The sequence below is a fragment of the Ambystoma mexicanum genome, chromosome 3q (genome assembly GCF_040938575.1).
Source record: "Ambystoma mexicanum isolate Mex_15411 chromosome 3q, UKY_AmexF1_1, whole genome shotgun sequence".
Lineage (NCBI taxonomy): Eukaryota > Metazoa > Chordata > Amphibia > Caudata > Ambystomatidae > Ambystoma > Ambystoma mexicanum.
Window position 1 is genome coordinate 662125813 of NC_090926.1, and position 20346 is coordinate 662146158.

The following is a 20346-nucleotide window of genomic DNA, read 5'->3' on the forward strand; positions in this document are numbered from 1 at the left end:
CTGCTATGGGCAGGTCTTAGATGTATGGTCGACAGAGAAGGTACAGAGGTTTTATTTTATTGGACCTCTCTGCTGTCTTCGATAAAGTCGACCATTCTGTTCTTCCATCGTCCCTTTATGAATTGGTATGGTATTGGAGATAAAGCACTGGCCTGGCTTATTTCATTTCTCACAGGTAGAGTCAGTTTTTCTGCCTCCGTTTCAATCAGTAGTTAAACGTATCACTTGCATTGTTCCCCAAGGTTCGTCTTGAAGTCCCCTTTTGTTTAATTTATATATGAGACCTTTAGTAGATTTAATTAGGTTTTTTGGCGCCAGGTTTTATATTTACACTGACTGCACACAATTGATTTTCCGACTAGGAAAGTGTGACGAATCATGGGATTCTCTCACTTCTCCCCATGGGGTAGCCTTTCCCCGTGAGGCTACGGAGTTGAGTCCGCTACGCAATACCCTCCCCAGGGGTAGATGAAAGCGGGCTGTCACTGTGGGAGACATCCTCCTCTGGGACTCCCGTTCTGGGAAGGAACTCCATATGGTTTTAACAAACCTTAAATGACCCCTGCTGAAGAAAAGGATGAATCGATGTCTGCTATTGTCAATCATATGCATTGATGACACCTACAATAGCAAATCCCTGTGGTACTGGGACGAAGAAACGCAATGGAGGAATACCGAATAGGAGCTCAACCGAGAGAAAGAACTTTGACAGTCCTCCAGGGAAGTACCCTGATGGTGTAAAAAAATAGAAGGCGGAGACACCAGAGGGAGAAGCCGGGAAGTTCGAATCAGCTATTCGAGCTTAGTGGAATAGAGCGAGGACGTGCGGGGTCCCAGCCTTGAGAGGCGTGTAACTGTGAAGCCTAACTCCGACCGTGAGGCATTCCGGGAAACCGAAGAGAACCCATAAGGCATCCATAATCTGAGCTGGGTAGTGGTGTGACCACTAACAGGAAGTGGTGGACCAGGAGGTCCGGTCACAACGCGGACAAACCCCTATGGTGTAACCACAGAGGAGGAACCGTTCATAGTGGCGTTTGAGACAACAAAAGCCAACCTAACAAAAGAAGATCCCCAACGGTTGGGAGCCCCAGTGATTTTATCCTTGCAAGGCTGCAGCTAACAGAGAAAGCGAGAGACCCGGCATGGAGACCTATAATCGTCATTGGAATACTTGTACATCGTCCTAGTGCAGAGAAAGTGCTGAGAGCATCAGACAAAAGAGAGAATCGTTACTGGAATACTCTTACTCATCCCATAAAAAATAAAGCTATTGAGAATCATTACTGGAACACCCGTACTCGTCCCAGTGAAAATTAAGACACAGAGAATCATTACTGGGACTAGTACACGGTGAGTGAAGAAAAAATATTTAAAGTACCTGACGAAAGTACTCATTATTCTTGGAACGTTCATACTCATCCCAGTGGAACTGGAATAGGACGAATAACAAAAGAGAAGTTAGCTCTAGTCCAGATAAAAGTTGGACAATCCGTAAAGAGGAAATTAAAAGAAGGACCAAGCAAGTAAAAGAGAAGGTTGAGACTTTGCCAAACCCCATAAGAGGAATATATAATTTGATGAAAAGAATCACCAAATACCAGGGACGTCATTTCACCGAAATGCCAGGGGTAGTGGAAGTGACATCACGTGACCTTTGACCTTACAGGAAGTGATGTCATTTGACCCCCACCCCAAAGTTACATCACGGGAAGCGATGGAACATGACCATTCACCTCTTGCCAAAACAGGAAGTGGCATCACATAGCAAGTACACCACTCGAGCCAACAAAGTCGGTGGTCTTTTTATCCCACCTTGCGCCCTCTGATTAGTATGCTTTTGGACTCTATATCTAATGTGCCTTCTCTTAAAGGTCCAGTATTGGAGGTATTGCCTCAAGAAAGTGAGCCAAATGCAATTAATCTGGATGACCAAACGTTGAGATCTAATAATGATGCGACCCCTCATTCTTTATCAAGGTCTCTGGTGGTGTTTTTAGATTCAAGTCATGCTTCCGTCAGTTCTATAGCTTCTTACACTGTACCAACCCTGCGCAAAGTACGAGACTCATTAGAAGCCCCCAGAGTGTCCCCCCCTGACTCTATTGCAAAAGTGCTTGAAGTTACCTTTACAACCATGAATTTAGCACTCCAAACCATGACTAAACTTTTTGAAACCCTAGAAGGGAAAATGTGCGTACAGCACACTCAAATAGAACAAATTCTGCAGTGGCAACGAGAAACGTCAGCTCTTCTGCAAAGAAAGTTGATGTTGCACATACCAAATCCAAATCCAAAAATTCCTTCATCACTGATATCGTGTTCCTCGCAGACGATCTGTGAACCAGCATCTGAACTAGAGATGCAGATAGTATTGCATGTGTTCCGGAACCCTATAACAGAAGTCTGTTACCACCAAACCAATGGAGGTAGTTGTTAATTGCACAAATTTACCTCCGATTATACCCACCGACTTGCAAGCGACAGAATCTCAACTGTCGTCTGGCGCACAGCAGTTGCCAGCAATACCCCTATAAAATAAAAAAAACTGCCTATACTATCTTTAATAAAGCTAAGGTAACACCCCTAGATTCACTCCAACGCTCCAAACTCCCCCCAAAAAACCAGAAGTCCCAATCCAAAACGAGTGGAGCCAAAACCAAGCAATTCATCAAAGAATTATCGATGCCTAAAGCAACGAAGAATTCGCTCCTCACCCCTAAAGCAATCTCTAAAAAGTATAAAAGACTTGATCTGGCAAAAAAGGTGACCTTCTTTTCTAAAAATACAGTAAATAAAGAAGTCCTACCTTATGCCCCACTAGATAGTATGGTGAATGCCGTCACAAAGCAACGATCGTGTGAGGCATGCCAATTAAACTCTCAATCACAGACCAATGACTCCCTAGCGCTGCAGCGTCGAGAGATTTGCAAAGCTATAGATGCGTACATGTCGGCACACTTACCCTCTAAGAAAATATCTGATTATCTATTCAACTCGAAGGTGAAAGTGTTAAACTCTGTGAGTGGTTGTAACTCAGACGTTCCAATTAAGCAATCAGAGCCCAACCATACCCAAGCCAAAAGAAAATGCAAGAAAGAGATTCTGGCGCCTGTGGAGCTACTCCCCCCTATTTCAATAGAACCTCAAACTGGTGAGTCGGTTGTAATGAACCGGACCCAAGCAATTCAATTGCTCTAGTCTGTATTGGCAGGGTTTTTGAATCCAGCCGAAACAGAGGGATCAAACAAAAATGAAGAAAAAAAGCCCTGTGAACCCAAGGAAGATGTGTTTCCTTTGGTGACCTGCGACCTATGCATTGACATTAATGTGTCGCCCAGCACCATTGCCACAATATGTCTTGAATCGACGTGCAGCTTTGGCAATTTTTTTAGACTTGCCCCAATTGGAAGCTATTAGATCGTCTGACATTGCACGTGTCAAATTTACTAAAAACAAAGCGATTTTGGCCATAAAACTCTGGATGAATTCAAGAGTTATGCAAAACACCATATTGCAAGCTAAAGAATCCCTTTAATAACCTAGGCTTTGTTATTGCAGTGGTTGATGTTCAAAATTTTCAAGCGAATCCAAAACAGGAGCCGGTTGGTAGAAAGTCACCTAAATGTATTTCTAATGGTGGCTCTAATGTTAAAAAAAAATTGGTGCTATGCACATATTTACAGGCTCAAAAGTAGCTAACACAAGTCGATTCAGGATATATATGTGCATTGGTCAGCTGGAACACGAGAGGCTTCAAGCATCTAGCAGTGAGTTTTAAGGATCTCATCAATTATGACCTTATAATGCTTCAAGACACCTGGCTTATGAATCCCCCATTGTTGGATGGCTTTGATGTCTTTTTCATTGCTGCCTCTAAATCATCCAATGGTCACCCCACATCAGGCCTCCTTATGGCCAATAAAACTCAAACGGGAAACATCTCATCAATGGCCGACTACTAATGGTTCTGTACAAATGGTAAAGGTTACAACTACATTGCATGCATATGCATTTATCAACTTGTACTGGAATCCAGCTGGCATCTCAGGCTCACGGTTTATTGAAAATCTTTATGATCTTATGCTCACAATCTCGCAAGATAACTCAATTAAATATACCATCATTGCAGGTGACCTAAATCTCAATTGTTTAGGCAAAGTCACTTTGCAATCCACCATGAGACGGAGAATTTGAGACAAATGTATTATCGCTCATAACTTGGTGATGCTCAATGAATGCTGTTCGTCTGATATGCCCGCCAAACCAACATGGCGTCGGGGTGATTCTGTTGCTTGTATTGATTATATTTATGTGAGTGCTACCCTGTTCCCAACAGTGGATGCATTTCAGATTGTAAACTCGCATCATAGTGATCATGAATTGCTCACTGCCAAATGGCGACTTGGCTCAGGGTTCAGGAATGTTGAGAAGGCCTCATCGTTTTCGAACTTGTGTGCCAGCACTAGAGGTAATAGACTATGATGCTCGGAGCAACATCTGCTGAACTATAACAAGTTTTTGGTACAGCATCTCTTTGCAATAGATCATTACTCTATTTTAGATGCATCATATTACACGAAGATGCCACTCTTTTTGACTGGCAAGTCCAGGAACTCCACACACCTGAGAAACCTGTTGCATCAATATGATGGTGAGCTAAAAGTGAGGGAATCTGAGTTTAGGGCAGAAAAAAGATCTATCCTCCAACTTCAGACAGGTTTAAGATGTCTGGCTCTTGCTAACATCAAAACCAGGTACAAAAACTGGTTAAGAGCTAGACGGGCCTCCTTATATCAAGAAGATGGTTTCTACATGTTAAATCTGATACAAGCCAAAAATTCATCGAGCGTATGGGCTATTATTAATGGTAGTCGCACTGGACTGCAGGCAATTGTTCAAGTCAATAGCGTAACGGAAAGTAATTGGATTACTCATTTTACTACTCTATATGCCCCTACAATAAATAAGGTGAGTCTCGATGAATTGTCTTGTCCTTCTAAAGTCCATCTGAGGTTTGATCTCTTGGAGATTCAACTATGCATTAAAACAATTAGTTGCTCGACAGCTTTTGGCCCAGGTGGCCTCTCTAACTTCGCATTAAAACAAAATCCAATTCTGTGGGCCCAGATCCTTTACAATATTTTTGCTTTAGTGAATAAATATCAAACTATTCCCCATCCTGGCGACATTTGGTAACTGTATCTTTATATAAAAAAGGAGACCATCAAGCACCAAGCAGCTATCGTCCAATAGCCCTTTTAGATGCACCAGGTAAGATCTTTGCTCGCATTCTTCTGAAAGAGCTCAATAGATGGATCTTAAATTCAAACTTACTTGACCGTTTACAAGCGGGATTTGTAACAGGAGTGGGCACCATTACGAATATCATGATTTTAAATCTCATCAAAGCAAAATATGCAAAGCGTGGCCAAAATTTATTTTTGGCATTTGTAGATTTTAGAGTTGCCTTTGACTCCATTGACCGGTTATTATTGTATCAGAAGCTAAGCAAGTATAATTGTCCTCCTTCATTATTAGCCCTGATTATGCTTTTGCATACCCCTACCTCCATCCAAGTAAGGTTAACGTTGGATGGGCTATTATCCTCACATATTCTAACTCAGAGGACTAAAACAATGGTGCATCCTGGCATCAACTTTATTTAATCTCTTTATATTGGATCTAAGATATGCCTTTCAAGATACCATCTGCGATGCCCCAAAATTAGGTGCACATCTAATTAACTACTTACTATATGCAGACAACCTAATCCTGCTATCACAAACTCCTAGTGGTCTGGAAAATATGTTGGAATAAGTTGAATGCCTATGCTTCTTCAAATAATATGGGCATAAACACCTTGAAAACACAAGTCCTCGTGCAAGCTTGTAAACCTAAGACGACTATCAAATCTTTGGACTGGCACTTGGGATTAGACAAACTCGAAAAAGTTTAAATTTATAAGTATTTAGGATTCTCGATTACAAATTTGTTAAGAATTGATAATGGTACCATAGAACTACAACAAAAGTTGCAACTATTAACTAATCAAGCAAAGTTGTTAACGTATAAATTTGCAAAATTCTCATACAATCACATCGTAATGTTTTATAAACAAAGTAGTTCCCATACTAACGTATGGTAAGGAGACGTCATTAACTCAACAACGTGATTTTTGCCAAATTTTGGAAAAAAACGTTTGCCCAAGTGTACGTTTCGAAGTTGGTTTGCCTTCACTATTCTCCCAAGTCCAGTGGAAACTATGTGCACTCCTTAGAAAATGTCTAAGCAATCTTACAGCTGCAAATGTAGTTGGTGTGCTAGCTCGTTACCTAACATCTTCTGAGGACGTGTTTCCAAGTAAATGGCTGCAATACACTCTAAATATCCTTGCTGATGCTAGCATCCCTTTGGATATGCTTTTATACAATCCCGATAGAGCCAAACTAAAATTATTTCAAATGGATTGGATAAACACCATCAATCAATGTTCACGAGCAAAAGATTTTGACATAATGTTATTTTGCCACAACAAATTGGGAATTATGGCCGATTATCTTTATAAGTGGCCGTCTCCTCGAATACGCAGTGAGTATCTATGCTTTAGATTCAATCTCTGGCATACACGAGATGTCCTAGCAAAAAGGAAGTTGATATCACCAAATCAGAATTTCTGTAGATGGTGTAAATTACCAACTCAGAAAGAAACGTTGCAACACTGTTTAATTGAATGTCCGGATTTAGCAGATTTGAGGAGAAAACATTTTGCAAGAGTGACTTTTTCATTACCTCCTATGAACCATACACAAGCGTGGCAATGGTTATTTACCAACACGAAAGTGTCGGTGGGAATCGCAATTGTACAATATCTGAATGCATTATTCAAATCTGACTAATAGATCGCATTTCTTCTTTTTTTAATTTCCTTTTGACTTTAAGTAGTGAATTTTATGTAGCTTATATGTTTTACCCTTTATTGATAATTTCATGTGACTCTGCAAAGAAGAATATTAATGTGTGTCAATCAAATTGTTGAAAATCAAAGTGATTCTGTTTCTGTATTTGTATATGTTTTGAAAGGTTTAATACTTTGAACCAACCAAAATAAAAAATAATAATCAGCTTACATCAGCCACCAATGTTGTGGCAACACAAACGCAAAATATCCTTTTTGGATAACTCACAAATATACAGTGACAAGAATTTCCTTTTACTTCTCCCACCACTACAATCGGAGAACAGTTCAAAACACACCCAAAATAAATGCAAACAAACAGAATGCACACAGAATTATGTGTGGGTCCCAGCAACCTTTGCCCACCCCCTCCCAAACATCCACTAGGCTTGTCTCTTTTGGATGGAAGGTAGTGGCAAGGAAAGGGAAAAATCGGATTTGGGATATGGTTCACAGAACAATATGCGGACAGGAAAATAATGGGAACATTTGTTTTTAGAGCTCAATGGAAGAATAGGTTTCTTAATTATTTATCACAACTGCTATGGGAAAGAACTGAGGGGAAGGGAATTCATTTTGCGTACACTTAACAGACAGACATGGCTTTATGGATTATCAGTCTGCAAACAATGGGAAAATCTGATTTTGGGATGTTTTAGCACAATGTAAATGGGCAAAGAAAAATGCAAATGGGAATTTGTTTTTACTTCACAATGGGGAATTAGGAACAGAATGGAAACATTTGAACAATTTCGTTTTTCGCCTTACAATGGGACACACATGGAAACTGGGCTTTTTGAAGTCAATTCTTTTGCAGGTCTTTAGGACTATACTGGCTCACAAAACACTGGTAAAAGATTGTTAGTATTGAAGTCCACCAATACAGATGCTGTGGATTCAATGGGGAAATTAATTGATTTACTTTGACAAATATGCTAAGGATCTACACAAGCAAATGGGGATTCTTCAATGGGACAATGACTGAAATACACAGGCAAACAAAGGTTTCTTCAATGGAGAAATGACTGAAATATAGAGGCAAACGTGGATTTTGGAATGGGGAATTATTTAAATCAATGCTAAAAGAATACAGGGCCTACACACTTGATGGCTTTTGGAGTTTAGTTCTACTTACAGGAGAGAGGTCTGGACTGGACATCGGGGAGCATCGGGACACTGCTAGGACAGCAAAAGGGGTCGGTCAAGGTCTCTGCTGAGTCCTCCAAGGGGTCCCTAAGTCGGCTTCTAAATCGCCTGCCTCCACTGAAAGCTAGGCCTCTTACTGCTGGGATGTTCCTCCAGATTTCGGCAGTAGCTCGCCTCAGGGTTTAGGGGGGGAAAAGTCCTGCTCTGAGGCGGGCTTACTTAGTTATAGGGCAAATGACATCACGGATGTGTCAGATTCCCACAGAAGGGATTGGTTAATGGTCCAGTACCCCACTACCACCTGTGTGCTGATGGGTCCAGAAAATGTGGGAGTGTTTTGGGACACCAGGGGAGGAGACCACTTCATCATCTCACTTCGACAGGGGGCTTGGTCTGGTTCTTGGACATAGAAACCTCACTGCATAACAAGTGCCCATGTTTTGACAGATCTGAGTTTGTGTCCTTCCTGTACATCGCTACAGTTTTTACTCCTGAATTGTATCAGTGAAAAATATGGCCCTTGGTGGGCGGCATATGAATCATACTGGGCCCGCTTTAATCAACTTTTTATATCTCTCAAATTTACAAGAAGGTCCACATTACGTTTTCATGAATAACTTCAGTTGTGTTGATCCCACAAAAAACGTTTTGGGATGACCAGAAGGGGTTAGCTGACCCCTTTCAGAAATCCCACAACAACTAGTGTGGGGTAGATTTTGATTTTACACAATGAAATGAAATACATTTCTCCCATTTTACACAGTGGGCTGCCCAACCACTCCTTGGGTCTGGCCCCCACCCTTGCTTTCTCAGTTTCAATTACTGTTCATGACTGTGACGTCCGAGAGGGTTCTGTGTTTTGATTAGCTCAATCTTCAACCTCTGACTAGCTTATTTATGTTTTATTGCGGCTTTTGTGACCTGAGGTCATAAAGGCTGAGGAATAGACCTGTCTTTATCTTGTCCAGCCCGTTGAGTTGATCTCAGAGCCTCTTATTCCTTGTATTCCTAAGGGAAGGCACTCGTGTTTGAAATTACAGGCCTCTCTTGGTTTCCAGGACAACAATGGGAAGGAATGCAGTTCCACATTTGAAGAAATAACAAGCAGCCCAAAGCCTTCCCCCACTCAGCTGAAAATTGCCTTTTTAACTTGCATTTTACCTTTAAATAAGCTTTTTAGAGAGGGCACAATTACAGCACTTATAAGGGTCATTGCAAGGTTGTCCCCTGCATACAGCTGTTAAAGAAGACATCATAATTACATTTTTGAGGGCTTTGGTGAACATCTTGCTTTGCAGATTGTCACTTTGGAGGCAAAATCGAAATGTCATTTTGTTTGTTTCACCCATGAAAGGGCTTGATTTTACTGCAGCTGCTTAAACCCAGTTCAGCATCCAATTATATATTCTGTGCACTGTTTCATATGTGATGGGCTCATGCTAGACAGAAACCAAGTTCATGTTTTGAATGTCTTGGGAACAATTTGGTGAGCATATTTTTAGTTTAAAAGAAAAACAAAATTACAGGCATGTGTTTATTTCACAGTAGAAAAAGGCTTTGTTTCACTGTGATGGCTTGAAGCGCAATCTAGGCATTTTCTTTTTAATATTCTGTGCGCTATGATTTCTGGAAATACCAGTGCAGATGTCCATATGTGATTTTGTTCCTTCATGAACGGTAGAACATATTTAGGTTGGTTAACACCTTTGGTCCATGTGTGTTTTTGTTCCTTCATGAAGGGCAGCATTATTTCAGCACAGGCGTGTTACTTAGGGGCAAGTCCCCCACTGACTCTGCCCTTTTATGTATGCCATCCGGGGCTATTACACCCCACAACACCTGACCTACTGGATTTTAGACATAGATTAAAGACCTTTTTATTCCCTTGTTCATTTTGGTTCCTTTGCTGATAACGGGATGTATTTTTTTAGCTTCTTATTCAGCTCACTGAGGCCTTTCCACGGTGGATGTTAGGCTTTATATGTCCCTCTGACTGAATCCTTCTGCAGAGCACTTAAGAAAGGTCAACTTAGTTGCTCTTTTAGTTGTATGTTAGGAAAGCCCAAATCAAGATGTGATCAGAAAGAATTGTAGTCAAGCTAGTAGTCTGACCATTTCCCTGTTCTATTAACACTGGGCGTTCTCTTGAGGTACCAGAACCTGTGCATCTTCTGCTGTGAGGCTTAAGAATTGTCTCATGAGCCCTGAGGATCTGAAATATACTGGTCCTATTTAGAGTCCTGGCACGCCTAAAGGCAGTATACCTTGCGTTGCTTCCATCCAACGTTTCCATGCTATTTTTTGTATGTTTGGCAAATGCCCATTATGTCCTGCTTCCTGGGTGAAACAACCCTTACAATTAAGATTTTACAGAGAATGAAGTACATACATGTCCTGCCATTTCTTGAGTTTGCTATATCTTTGGAATGGCTAATGAATGCTGTTGGCGTGGTGATGCATACTGTGCAAGTACCTCGAAGATGCACATTCATCCCAGAGTCAATGTCTCCAAAGTGTTGTTCATGTGCAGTGTAAATACATATGCTAGCTATATATATATTTCCAAATGTGCAGACTGGCATAACTTTTTGCAGCTGTGACAACTTGTGAGCGATCTTAGTTTGTGGAGGTGGGTAAGATATTGCTGATGGATTGCAGTGCGACTAGAATGGGATGTATGTCTTTACCTCGCCAGTAATTGCCACACCATGCATTCACTTCGTCTCCATGACTTCGTCGTGCATTTACTTCTTCATTCACTTCTTCATTCTTTCACTTCGCCATACCATCACTTTGTCATTACAGGAGGAGACCCCATGCACCCCCCCTTTTTTTCTAACCCATATTCTTACCCCTATGCCTCACTTTTACTCTAACCTTGCACTTACCTTACAGCTTAACTTATTATAGCCATTCACTCCCAAAATACAGACGAAGTGAAGGTATGGCGAAGTACATGCATGCTGGGATGGACTGGGAACCAAAAGAGGCTATGGAAATACTTTTCAAAGTGGTCCCATATTACAAATTTTGACCAAGCCCTATGAGGAAATTTGCATATAAAATACAAAAGATGCGCAGGGTGCAAAGGCCCACCGGGAAATCTCGAGAGTTCCCTGTAGGCCAGTCCAGCCATGCATGCATGGAGACGAAGTAAGTGCTACTTAAGTGCAATATGTAGTAACCTCAATAGTGGGAATATGCAAAAAGTTTAAAAAGGAAAGGCGGTATCTGGTACTTAATGGTAACCTTAAAGTTCACAAGGTAATAGAAACAAGCCATAATGCTTAAGTGTACCAACTGGAGAGTTGGGAGGGGTGACTACTAGTCTTCTTGACTAGGAGTATCTACTGGACTCTATTTAGGGTCAATGTCCCTGGGGAGCGTGTATTGGTGCCGTCTATCTAGATAATCTTTTGCTAAGATTTTAAATAGTTATGCTGCCTCCTATATGTCTAATGAACTTGAATATTTTAAAACTCTGCCAACAAAAAGCCACTTTATGTCACTTAATAGTCAGTGTGCGTCACCATGTTTTCCCAAAAGGACCAAAAGGGGACTAATAAGGCAGTCCTCAATATGAGTGCTATTAAAGCACTCCAATATGTCCAAGTCCATTGTGTACCAAGTAATATGTAGCCACTCCAAAGTAGTTATTTAAACCGTAGTGACTTCATATCCTAGGAAGAATAGTTTGGAGGAAGACTGGAAAATATATACAATGATCATACACAATAGAATACTAGAAGAGATGCGTGGGAAGAGCCCCAGACAAGTGTAAATTAATGCTGGCCTGAGACAGGGTAGGGAAGAGGGTTAGTCCAATATTTGGGGGGGTGGGGCAATAGGCCTGACGTGAGCTATGGGGAGCCACCCTAATGACATTTTGGATTTGGACATTTTTTTGGTCACAGTAAAGATATTTTCTATCCACTTGGGATTTAGAATTATTTGGGCATGAAATGGGACTGGACATTTTTTTTACTTTTTTAGATCTTTCCATTTGGTCAGTGAAAAAGGGATGTGCTGTGCAGAATTCAGAAACGCGCATATGGTGACTTTAGGTGATTCAGCCAAACCACACACATGTTCTTCTATTTTATATGGCTCCTTGTGAGAATCTGCCACCAACAAGGCCTGCATGGTTTGGCGCTTGATTTTCTGTTGCTGCTTTTAATCCCAACATGTGCATTAGAGCATGACACTGAACATAGTAAAGCATGTGCACAGGAGGTGGAATCGGAGTTAGAGGTTTTATACATTGTTCAATTTAACAAGAATAAGAGCATATTTTTAATGCTGTTTTTGAAACTTGTTTCTTTTACTTTACCTTACACCTTGTCAATTTCTTCTGTTTAGTATGTTACACATTTTAGGAATGTGCGTCAACAAGCAAAGCCTAAACCAGAACCCACAACCCTTGCGCTTCATGACAAATCATCGGTACTCCCGGAAACTCGGCTCCTTCATAAAATCAACCCAGTTTCCACTGTCCTTCCAGTATCACCTGAGAATCTGCCCAGAAATGACTCTGAACGAGAAAAGGAATGCAGTGCTGCAGCCCTGGAGCTTTCCACAACTGCGCCCGAATTCAGAGACGAGAAGCAGTGGAAGGAAATGAGGATCGAACCAGAAAGTTTACCAGAGATACTGGCACGGTTGTCAAAAATTAAACTTACAGGTACTAAAGAATCTGGTGTAATGTTGACATGGTGGCTTGTATGACCTTAGTGCATGAATGAGCCAACTGCAGTACTGGTTAAAATAAAACTGCACAGCGTGGAAAGGAATTAAACCCATAATCTCTATCTTTTTTGATGGATTATCATTGGGCAAATGCTGCCGATTGACTACTTGGTGCCATATTTGTACTAGTGGGTACCCTCAGCTGACTACAAACACCCGAGAGACTAGAGGAAATATTTCTCTAGACCAGGTGTGAACAGCCCTCTACAAACTGGTACAATATATTATATTCACAGGGTCACCCGTTTCCCCTATACCATTCGTGTCTGCCCATTTTGTATGTGTTGTTGTTCATTAAATCATCACATACCAATTTATTGAGTATCAAAAATATCAATGTATACATTTTTCTATAAAACATAGAATCATAAAATAGTATACACTTCTATTTTGTATCAAACGTATATACAGCAATCTAAAACAGATATTACAATTACAACATATTAACACTGTACTTCAACAATATTTTGTGGTCTCTTAATCAGTTTTTTCATTCTCTCATTAAGTTAATTTTCAGAATGGATCTGTGGTCAAAAACCCTCTCCAATTGAGACGGCACCCCTTGTCCATACCACTTATACCTACTAGTGTTTACTCCACTCTTTCCAATCTTTCATACTACATTCACAAACACTCCCAACATATTTCTTTCCTCATTCTTTTGTAATTGTTATTTGGAAATTCATCAGGGGTAGAACCACATTCAATTGCAATGTAAAATAATATGATATCTTCTTGGAACCATTGGGGGATCCACACCTAGTCCCTCCCTTTGTTCTTCTCTTCAGACTAAGACAACAAGTGGATATCTGTGGGAAACAAGTAAAGGACAATCGACTTTAATGTTCAACACATCCTAGTTGTATTTTTCATTAGATACAACTTGCTATGTTTAACATGACAGCAGGAGGCAATAATATACTTTTTAACTCCTCATTTTCATCTATTAATGACGCACCCACACTTGGTTTTGTCACAGGCTTCACATGATTTAATCTCTTAAACATTATTCTCACTTAACTCAAATTTTTGTTAACATTCATTATATTCACATTCTGGTCTGTGCTTAATGTGACTTCAATCTCTTAGTTTAACATTTTCCTTACATTTTTGGGAGAAACAAGACAAAGCGGCATGATCTCACTGTACCTCAATGTGTACCTCAATGTCATCATTCAATCCCGTGTTGAGATCTGTCTCTTCTCCGCACACTACTTTATGGTTTTGAATTGCCGCTACTATATGTAGGGTCTCTTTGTTTTTTTCTAGCTATTCAGGTACACCATCCCTAAGTAGCGGGAACAAGGTGACAAACGCACACTTTTAGGTAGATTTATTCCTTACATTAATTATGGTAGTTATCCCTCAGTAATTAAACACGGTTTCAGGTCTTACCCAGAAATCCGATTTCGGTCTCTCGGTTTTAACTTCGCTAGTTTTTCAAACTGTTAGCTCTGGGATCCTCCCGTCCTCTTCGGGTTATTCCAACTGTCCCCACATTCATTAAGATGCAGAGGAAAATTACAACAAAACCAGGCAAAAAAGAACTAAGTTTGGCTGTTAATTACTTTCTTAAGCTATTGATTCTTTTCTTCCTCTTTGGAGCTAAGTGTGTCAGGTCGAATTTAAAGCCTTACCGTTTATCTACAATTCCCTTTTCAGCTGTAATTTTGTGAGTCTTGCAGAGCTTTGGGTTTTGGCTCCTACTCTGTACTGAAGGTCACATGTCCAACTGGCTGTTTTTCCAATTGTACAGCTATTTTGCTGCAGGACAAGAAACAAACGCAGACGCAAACTGACATAATGTCCTTTTAGGCAATGGGTATAAAGGGAAGGTGAGGACGTGTTAGCATAGTCCTCCAAACCCCTCCCCCTTCAACTAGTATCCCTTCTGATCTTTAACAGCCTTATTTTCTCTAGAAATTGCCCGCAATTTCTTACCTGTGTTATCCTGCGGAATCCCTTGTGTCTAGACTATAATCTTCCTTCTTGCCTGGTGCGGCTTCGCTGATCGCGTTCTCTTTCCACAGCATCTATTTCCTGTTTTTATGGTCGTATCCAGTCGCACGTGACCACCTCGGCACATGATTTCAATCCGTCTGCGATGGTGCCTTTTTCTATTTAAGGATCGAAGGCGAAAAAACTGCCTTCGGCCCCCCTGCTTAACTGGAGCTCCTGCGGCTTGTTCGCTGTTATGCCGCATCACCCTTAGTTATCCTTTCCGCGCTTCAGCTCATGTATATTTCGCCTTCATTATTTCATTATGGTTTTAAGTGACTCCGGCAGCTGCAAGTATGAACCTTATTCGTCTCCCGTACTCCATCTGTAAGCATGTAATTTCAATGTTTCCATGGATCTTTTTATTATTTCAATTTGGTCTATCAGTATATATGTGCCTTTGTCTTTGGTTTTACCGAATGCTCTAGCTTAATGCTAGTCCAGAGTCCCAAATTTTGGTAGCCCTATTTACACCTTTTACTCGCCCGTTCCATACTTGATCACGTCGTTATTTTCACACGTCCGCTTATACGTCTTCCGTGATCTAATATCTTCCTCACTTGAGCATGGGCTTTTACATCTTGTTGTAACATGGTTGTTAGTTGCAAGATATAATATTTAACCCACGTAAGCTGCCAATGAATCACATGCCTCTAGAATCCAAGGGGACAATAGGCTGTGTCTAATTACAGGATCATATTGCCCGGAACTTATTAGGAAGATCTCCCATTAATAATACCAAAGCGGGAGATCACAATCCGCTAGGATGTTCTCTACATCCCAATATCACCTCCCATTTTGTTAGTCATATTGAAGTAATATATGAGTTGTCTATACCTCTAGGGAACAGCCTTATGCCCGGTCTCAAGCAGGTTTCATGGTCTTTTTATTCTGCTCTTTCATTTAGCCCTATACCTTCAGCTGGCTACACTAAGTGTCAAATATCTGCGCCCAGTTCCACGCAAAAGGAGATGTAGTTGGCTAGCTGAGTTACAAGAATGTGGGAAAGCTGTGGGTGGGCCTCTCTGCTGGTTGCATTCCATATAAGATGGTGTAGTGGTACTTTACTTCTAATTTTTGAAGCTTGGAGTACATTTCCCCCACCCTCCAAAAAACATTACATTGCCATTCCAAGAGCAGATATTTTTCTAGGCAAGTCAAAAATCTATTTTAATCCACATCTTTTTGCACGTCCAGTAATTCATTCAAATGAAAAGATGCTTTTTACCTAGAAGTTCTTCTCCAGAACAGGCTGTAATGATTTCGGTATTAGAACTCCTATCTCTGTTACTGCTGGGCTGATACCACTGATCAAAAGTATACCTGGGACTGTGTGGGTGAAAGTTGGGTGCAGCCTCTTATGTGTTCGTCCCCCAACCCCTTTTTTATTGGTAGTATTTTTACTCTAATATCTTATTTTTTGACCGTTTTTAGGTAATAAATGTGGCAGCCTCTTATTTCCGGGATGCTCTCTGGGCATTGGGAAAACAATGTAAAACAACTTTTAAAAAAGCTACTTCCTCTACCCACTACCTCTTTGATTTCATTTTCCAAATAGTCCTTCCCTCTTTTAAGTTTTGAGAAAATGTGCATAAATGAGACCAGACCGCCAATCTAAATCATTCAACTTTAACATAATCAATGAAAGAATCAGTATCTACTAAAACATTCTGCTGTTTAACCAGTTACATACTTTGTTGACAAGCTTTTCATCCACCATTTTTTAACTCAAGGTGTTTGTTACATATATGAAGCCCTTTCTATAGTTTAGAGTTGTAAACAGAAGCCTGTCTTTCTGAAACAGTTTTTTCTTTTTAAAAATGTTTGTGTGTGTGTGTATATAGATATAGATATATATATATTAGGAACGTTATGGTTACAAGAAAAAACAAAACCCACCAGAAAGTAGCCAGTTATGGCAAGCTAAGCAACCTTAACTCGTGCCACCACCTTGCACTGCTAAGACAAATGCCCAGAACATGAAAGATGACATCACAAATGTCATTGATGACATCACATATCTGTGCCACTTGTTTTTGTTCACCGACATGTCTAGGCTAGTTTTTCTTTTTACTGACAAAGAGAATTTTAAAAATGTGATTTGACCGTATAATGCATATACATGGGGCAATAAGCAGGCCTCAAACACAATTAATTTGTGTACATAATAATCAACTCTAATGCTATTGGTATTGTTTGGTGCTGTTGTTTCTTTATTCCTTAGTATTATTTCCGTGTATGTGGCTGTAATTTGTATGCATTCTTGGTTTTTATATGTATTTTTTGTATTAACACAAGTGTGTCGTAAGTTTGAAATTGTTAGCTATTTATTCAATGTTTAACATTACGCAAAACTTGGATAAGGTTGCATTTATTATTTTACTATTAGGAATTACCAGATAAAAAATATCTGCAACTATTGTCAACTCTCTAAGGGTCAGATACTTCTCCAGGCAGAGAGAGGGGAGTAGATCTCTGTCCTGGGATGGGGCCTCCCTCTGGAACAGCCTCCCTACCTCTCTCAAACTTGAGCAGGACCACCTAAGGTTCTGGAAGCAACTCAAGACCTTCCTTTTTGCTTCCGCTTTCTCTCTCCCTTGCTGGTGTCCCCATCTGCTGCGTATACTGGTTACCTGGCCACTGACTGAACTTACAGGACCAGGCTTCTGCACAACCGGTTGGCCCTGCACTGCCTCTGGGCCTCCCACCCACTCCCAACCCAACTCCCAACCACTTAAGGGTATCTGCAACCCTACAGTCTCCTGACTCTCTGCACTTATGAGCCACCTCCCGGCTGCACTTACTAGTTACTTTGCACTCTCCCCCGCCCCGGCACTTCTTCCCCATCCATCCCCCCCGCACTTGCGCGATCTGAATGACACAAGGCCTAGTAAGATTGCTGTTTTGTCCTCCTGTCCTCCCTCCCTTCTTGTCTTGTCGCGTCTAGAAATACTTGTGTACAGGCATGTTATAAATGACTTGTACCATATGTATGATTAGGTTACTGTGTTTACAACAGCGCTCCAATATAATGTTTTCTTTAGATGAGACCATTGTTTAATACATGAAGTAGTTTATGATCGATCTCCCGATCACCTCAGACATCTTGTTACCAACATTATAAACACTGCACCTTGTAGGTACTGTTCATCAAAATGATTTTAATATGTGATTCCATCAGTGATGTCATCAATGACATTTGTGATGTCATCTTTCATGTACTAGGTGTTTGTCTTAGCAGCAGTGCATGTTGGTGGCGCGAGTTATGGTTGCTTAGCTTACCATAACTGGCAAATTTCTGGGAGTTTTCGGTTTTACTTTGTAGAAATCACGACAGTAGGCGAAGTGGAGTTTTGTAGACCTTTATTACACAATGTCTTAACCAAGGTAGTTGGACTCCAGGTTGACCCCACAGTTACTTCACTGGGAGTAAAAGGCACCAGGAGTTCCTCTTCTCCTTGAGGGTCTCCTACTCTCACGGACCCGGATAGGCCCACCAGTTGCTCTCACTCTCCTCTCCTTCTCCCTGCAAAAAGCAACACAAACGCCATTAGGCCAGTCCCTTTTATACCTGGGGTTTGGAGGGAAAAAGGGCCAATCGGGGACAACTTCCCTCCGCCCCTGTCTGATTGGTGGGGACTCTAGGCACCCACCCTCTATGAATAGTGCTGCCTCCTCTCCACCTCCTCCTTTATTCTGGCTGCCTGACTCTAGCTCCCCCTCCCTGCTGTCAGCCCCACCCTCTCCATTGGCCCCGCCCCCCCAACGTTGTGTCTCCCTCGAGGCATGTCTCCCGGAGGCCCGTCCTGCTTGAAGCCCCATGCTAGCATTCTGGGTCTGTCCTGCATGAGGTAAGGAGGGGGTTCTGGTTGGCTGGCCCCGATGGGTCCTTGCCCAGCTGTCTGGCGCACCTCCGGCGCCGAGCGGTCGGCACGAGTCGGGCTCTCTAGTTCCCGAGCCTCGCCGCCACTCGCCGCCGGAGGCCGCCGAGGTACGTTGGGCTCGCGGGTCTCCCAGTCGCAGCGCCAGTGAACCCGGTTCTTGCGGGCACACGTGGCGCTGCGGCTGTGAGCACCCGCAGCGCCGCGGCTGCAACGTCGGCACCGTCGCGGGACGCCGACAAGGCTCTCCCTTTAACAGGGATGCCTTCCCGGCGCCCGCGTTCGGCGGCGCACACGCCCGCGGCACAGCGGGCTCCTCTGGCCGTGCGTCCCGCTCTCCCTCCCCGTTCACCTTAAAACTGTGCCATTGTCCACCTTCTAGCATCTTTTATAAAACTTCGATACACTTTTGTAAACTTTTTCCCATGGTTTTTGTGTCAGCAATGTTCGCGAATGTCTGACGTAATTGCAGACTTTTCGGAAAGTGTCACGTGACCACACACGCACATTTTCTTGAACGGGTCTGCGTCTCAAAGTTTGGAACTGCATTTTCAGCTGATCTAGGAACTTAAACGCTCGAAAGGTACCCTTGCACAGCTCCTACACCTATTCTTACTCATTATCTATTAACAGTCAAGCACGCAGCACATACTAGGAAGAATATTAGGAAAACTGCTATTTATCTTAAAAATGGCATCAGCTATTGCCATCCCCCTCCCCAAAAGCCACCAGCTGGAGGACCTACACAATGAAAGAAGCGCAAAACTTCAAAAGACAATGAAGAAGACCAGGAAGATGAGGTAGAATAAGTGCCTACCTCTAGCACTGAGAGAGATTCATGTGTGTGGTAGTTCTTTACCACTGTTGGAAATGAACCAAAGGCTAAAGCTACCAAAGTGAAATGCACCGAGTTGTACTCAGTCACGGACAACCTGGGCAGTACTCCTAAGGGACCACCTCAATGCACCGCCACTCCAAATCTAACCACTACAATGCTCTCAGAAACACTGGTCCTTTCTTAGGAAGTAGTAGGCTGTCTTCATCTACCTCATCTTCATCAACCAATGCTGTAAGCACACAGCCTACTTCTGTGGGACACAAAATCCCACCAGCTACCTTGCAAGCGATCAAAGAGGCTGTTGATCCATATCTTTCGAAAACAGTACTCTGTGTATACTGCAACACACCACTCTGCAAGGGGTAGCAATTTCAAAGTTCTTTTGAAGCTTTAATCAAGGAGCATGAGAAATACTGCCCTCTATCTTAGATTTAACACACGCGCAACATCTTTCCTGTCCACCTGCCCCTCTATATCTGTGGTTGGTGCCCCTTCCCTCCTTACTTTTTAGCCTCTCCTGCAAAAAACAAAAAAAAAAGAAAAACATAAAGGTTCCTTTAGGAACCATCTTTCACAGTTAAAAAATAAGCTAAAGACACCATCTACTTTATATTTTTCAGTAAAGTAGTTGGATTCAATAAGATTCTCCAACATTCCCGTTAGCATTTTCTACTATGCTAATGGAAATAATGGAGATTTGTATAACAGAGAAAAAGAAAACATTTCTCCAGCATGGGGTCTGGCATGGATTCACATGGTCATGAATATTCCCCGTCGTC

At 41.7% G+C, this 20346-nt stretch overlaps 1 protein-coding gene across 1 annotated transcript in view; it reads left to right on the forward strand.

Moving 5' to 3' along the window:
• COX10 (cytochrome c oxidase assembly factor heme A:farnesyltransferase COX10) overlaps nt 1-20346 on the forward strand; it is a 1225252-nt gene that overhangs the window by 208512 nt on the left and 996394 nt on the right. Inside the window, exon 3 of the mRNA XM_069654548.1 lies at nt 12464-12785. Within this exon, the coding sequence (XP_069510649.1) occupies nt 12464-12785 (322 nt within the window). The remainder of the gene's footprint in view (nt 1-12463; nt 12786-20346) is intronic.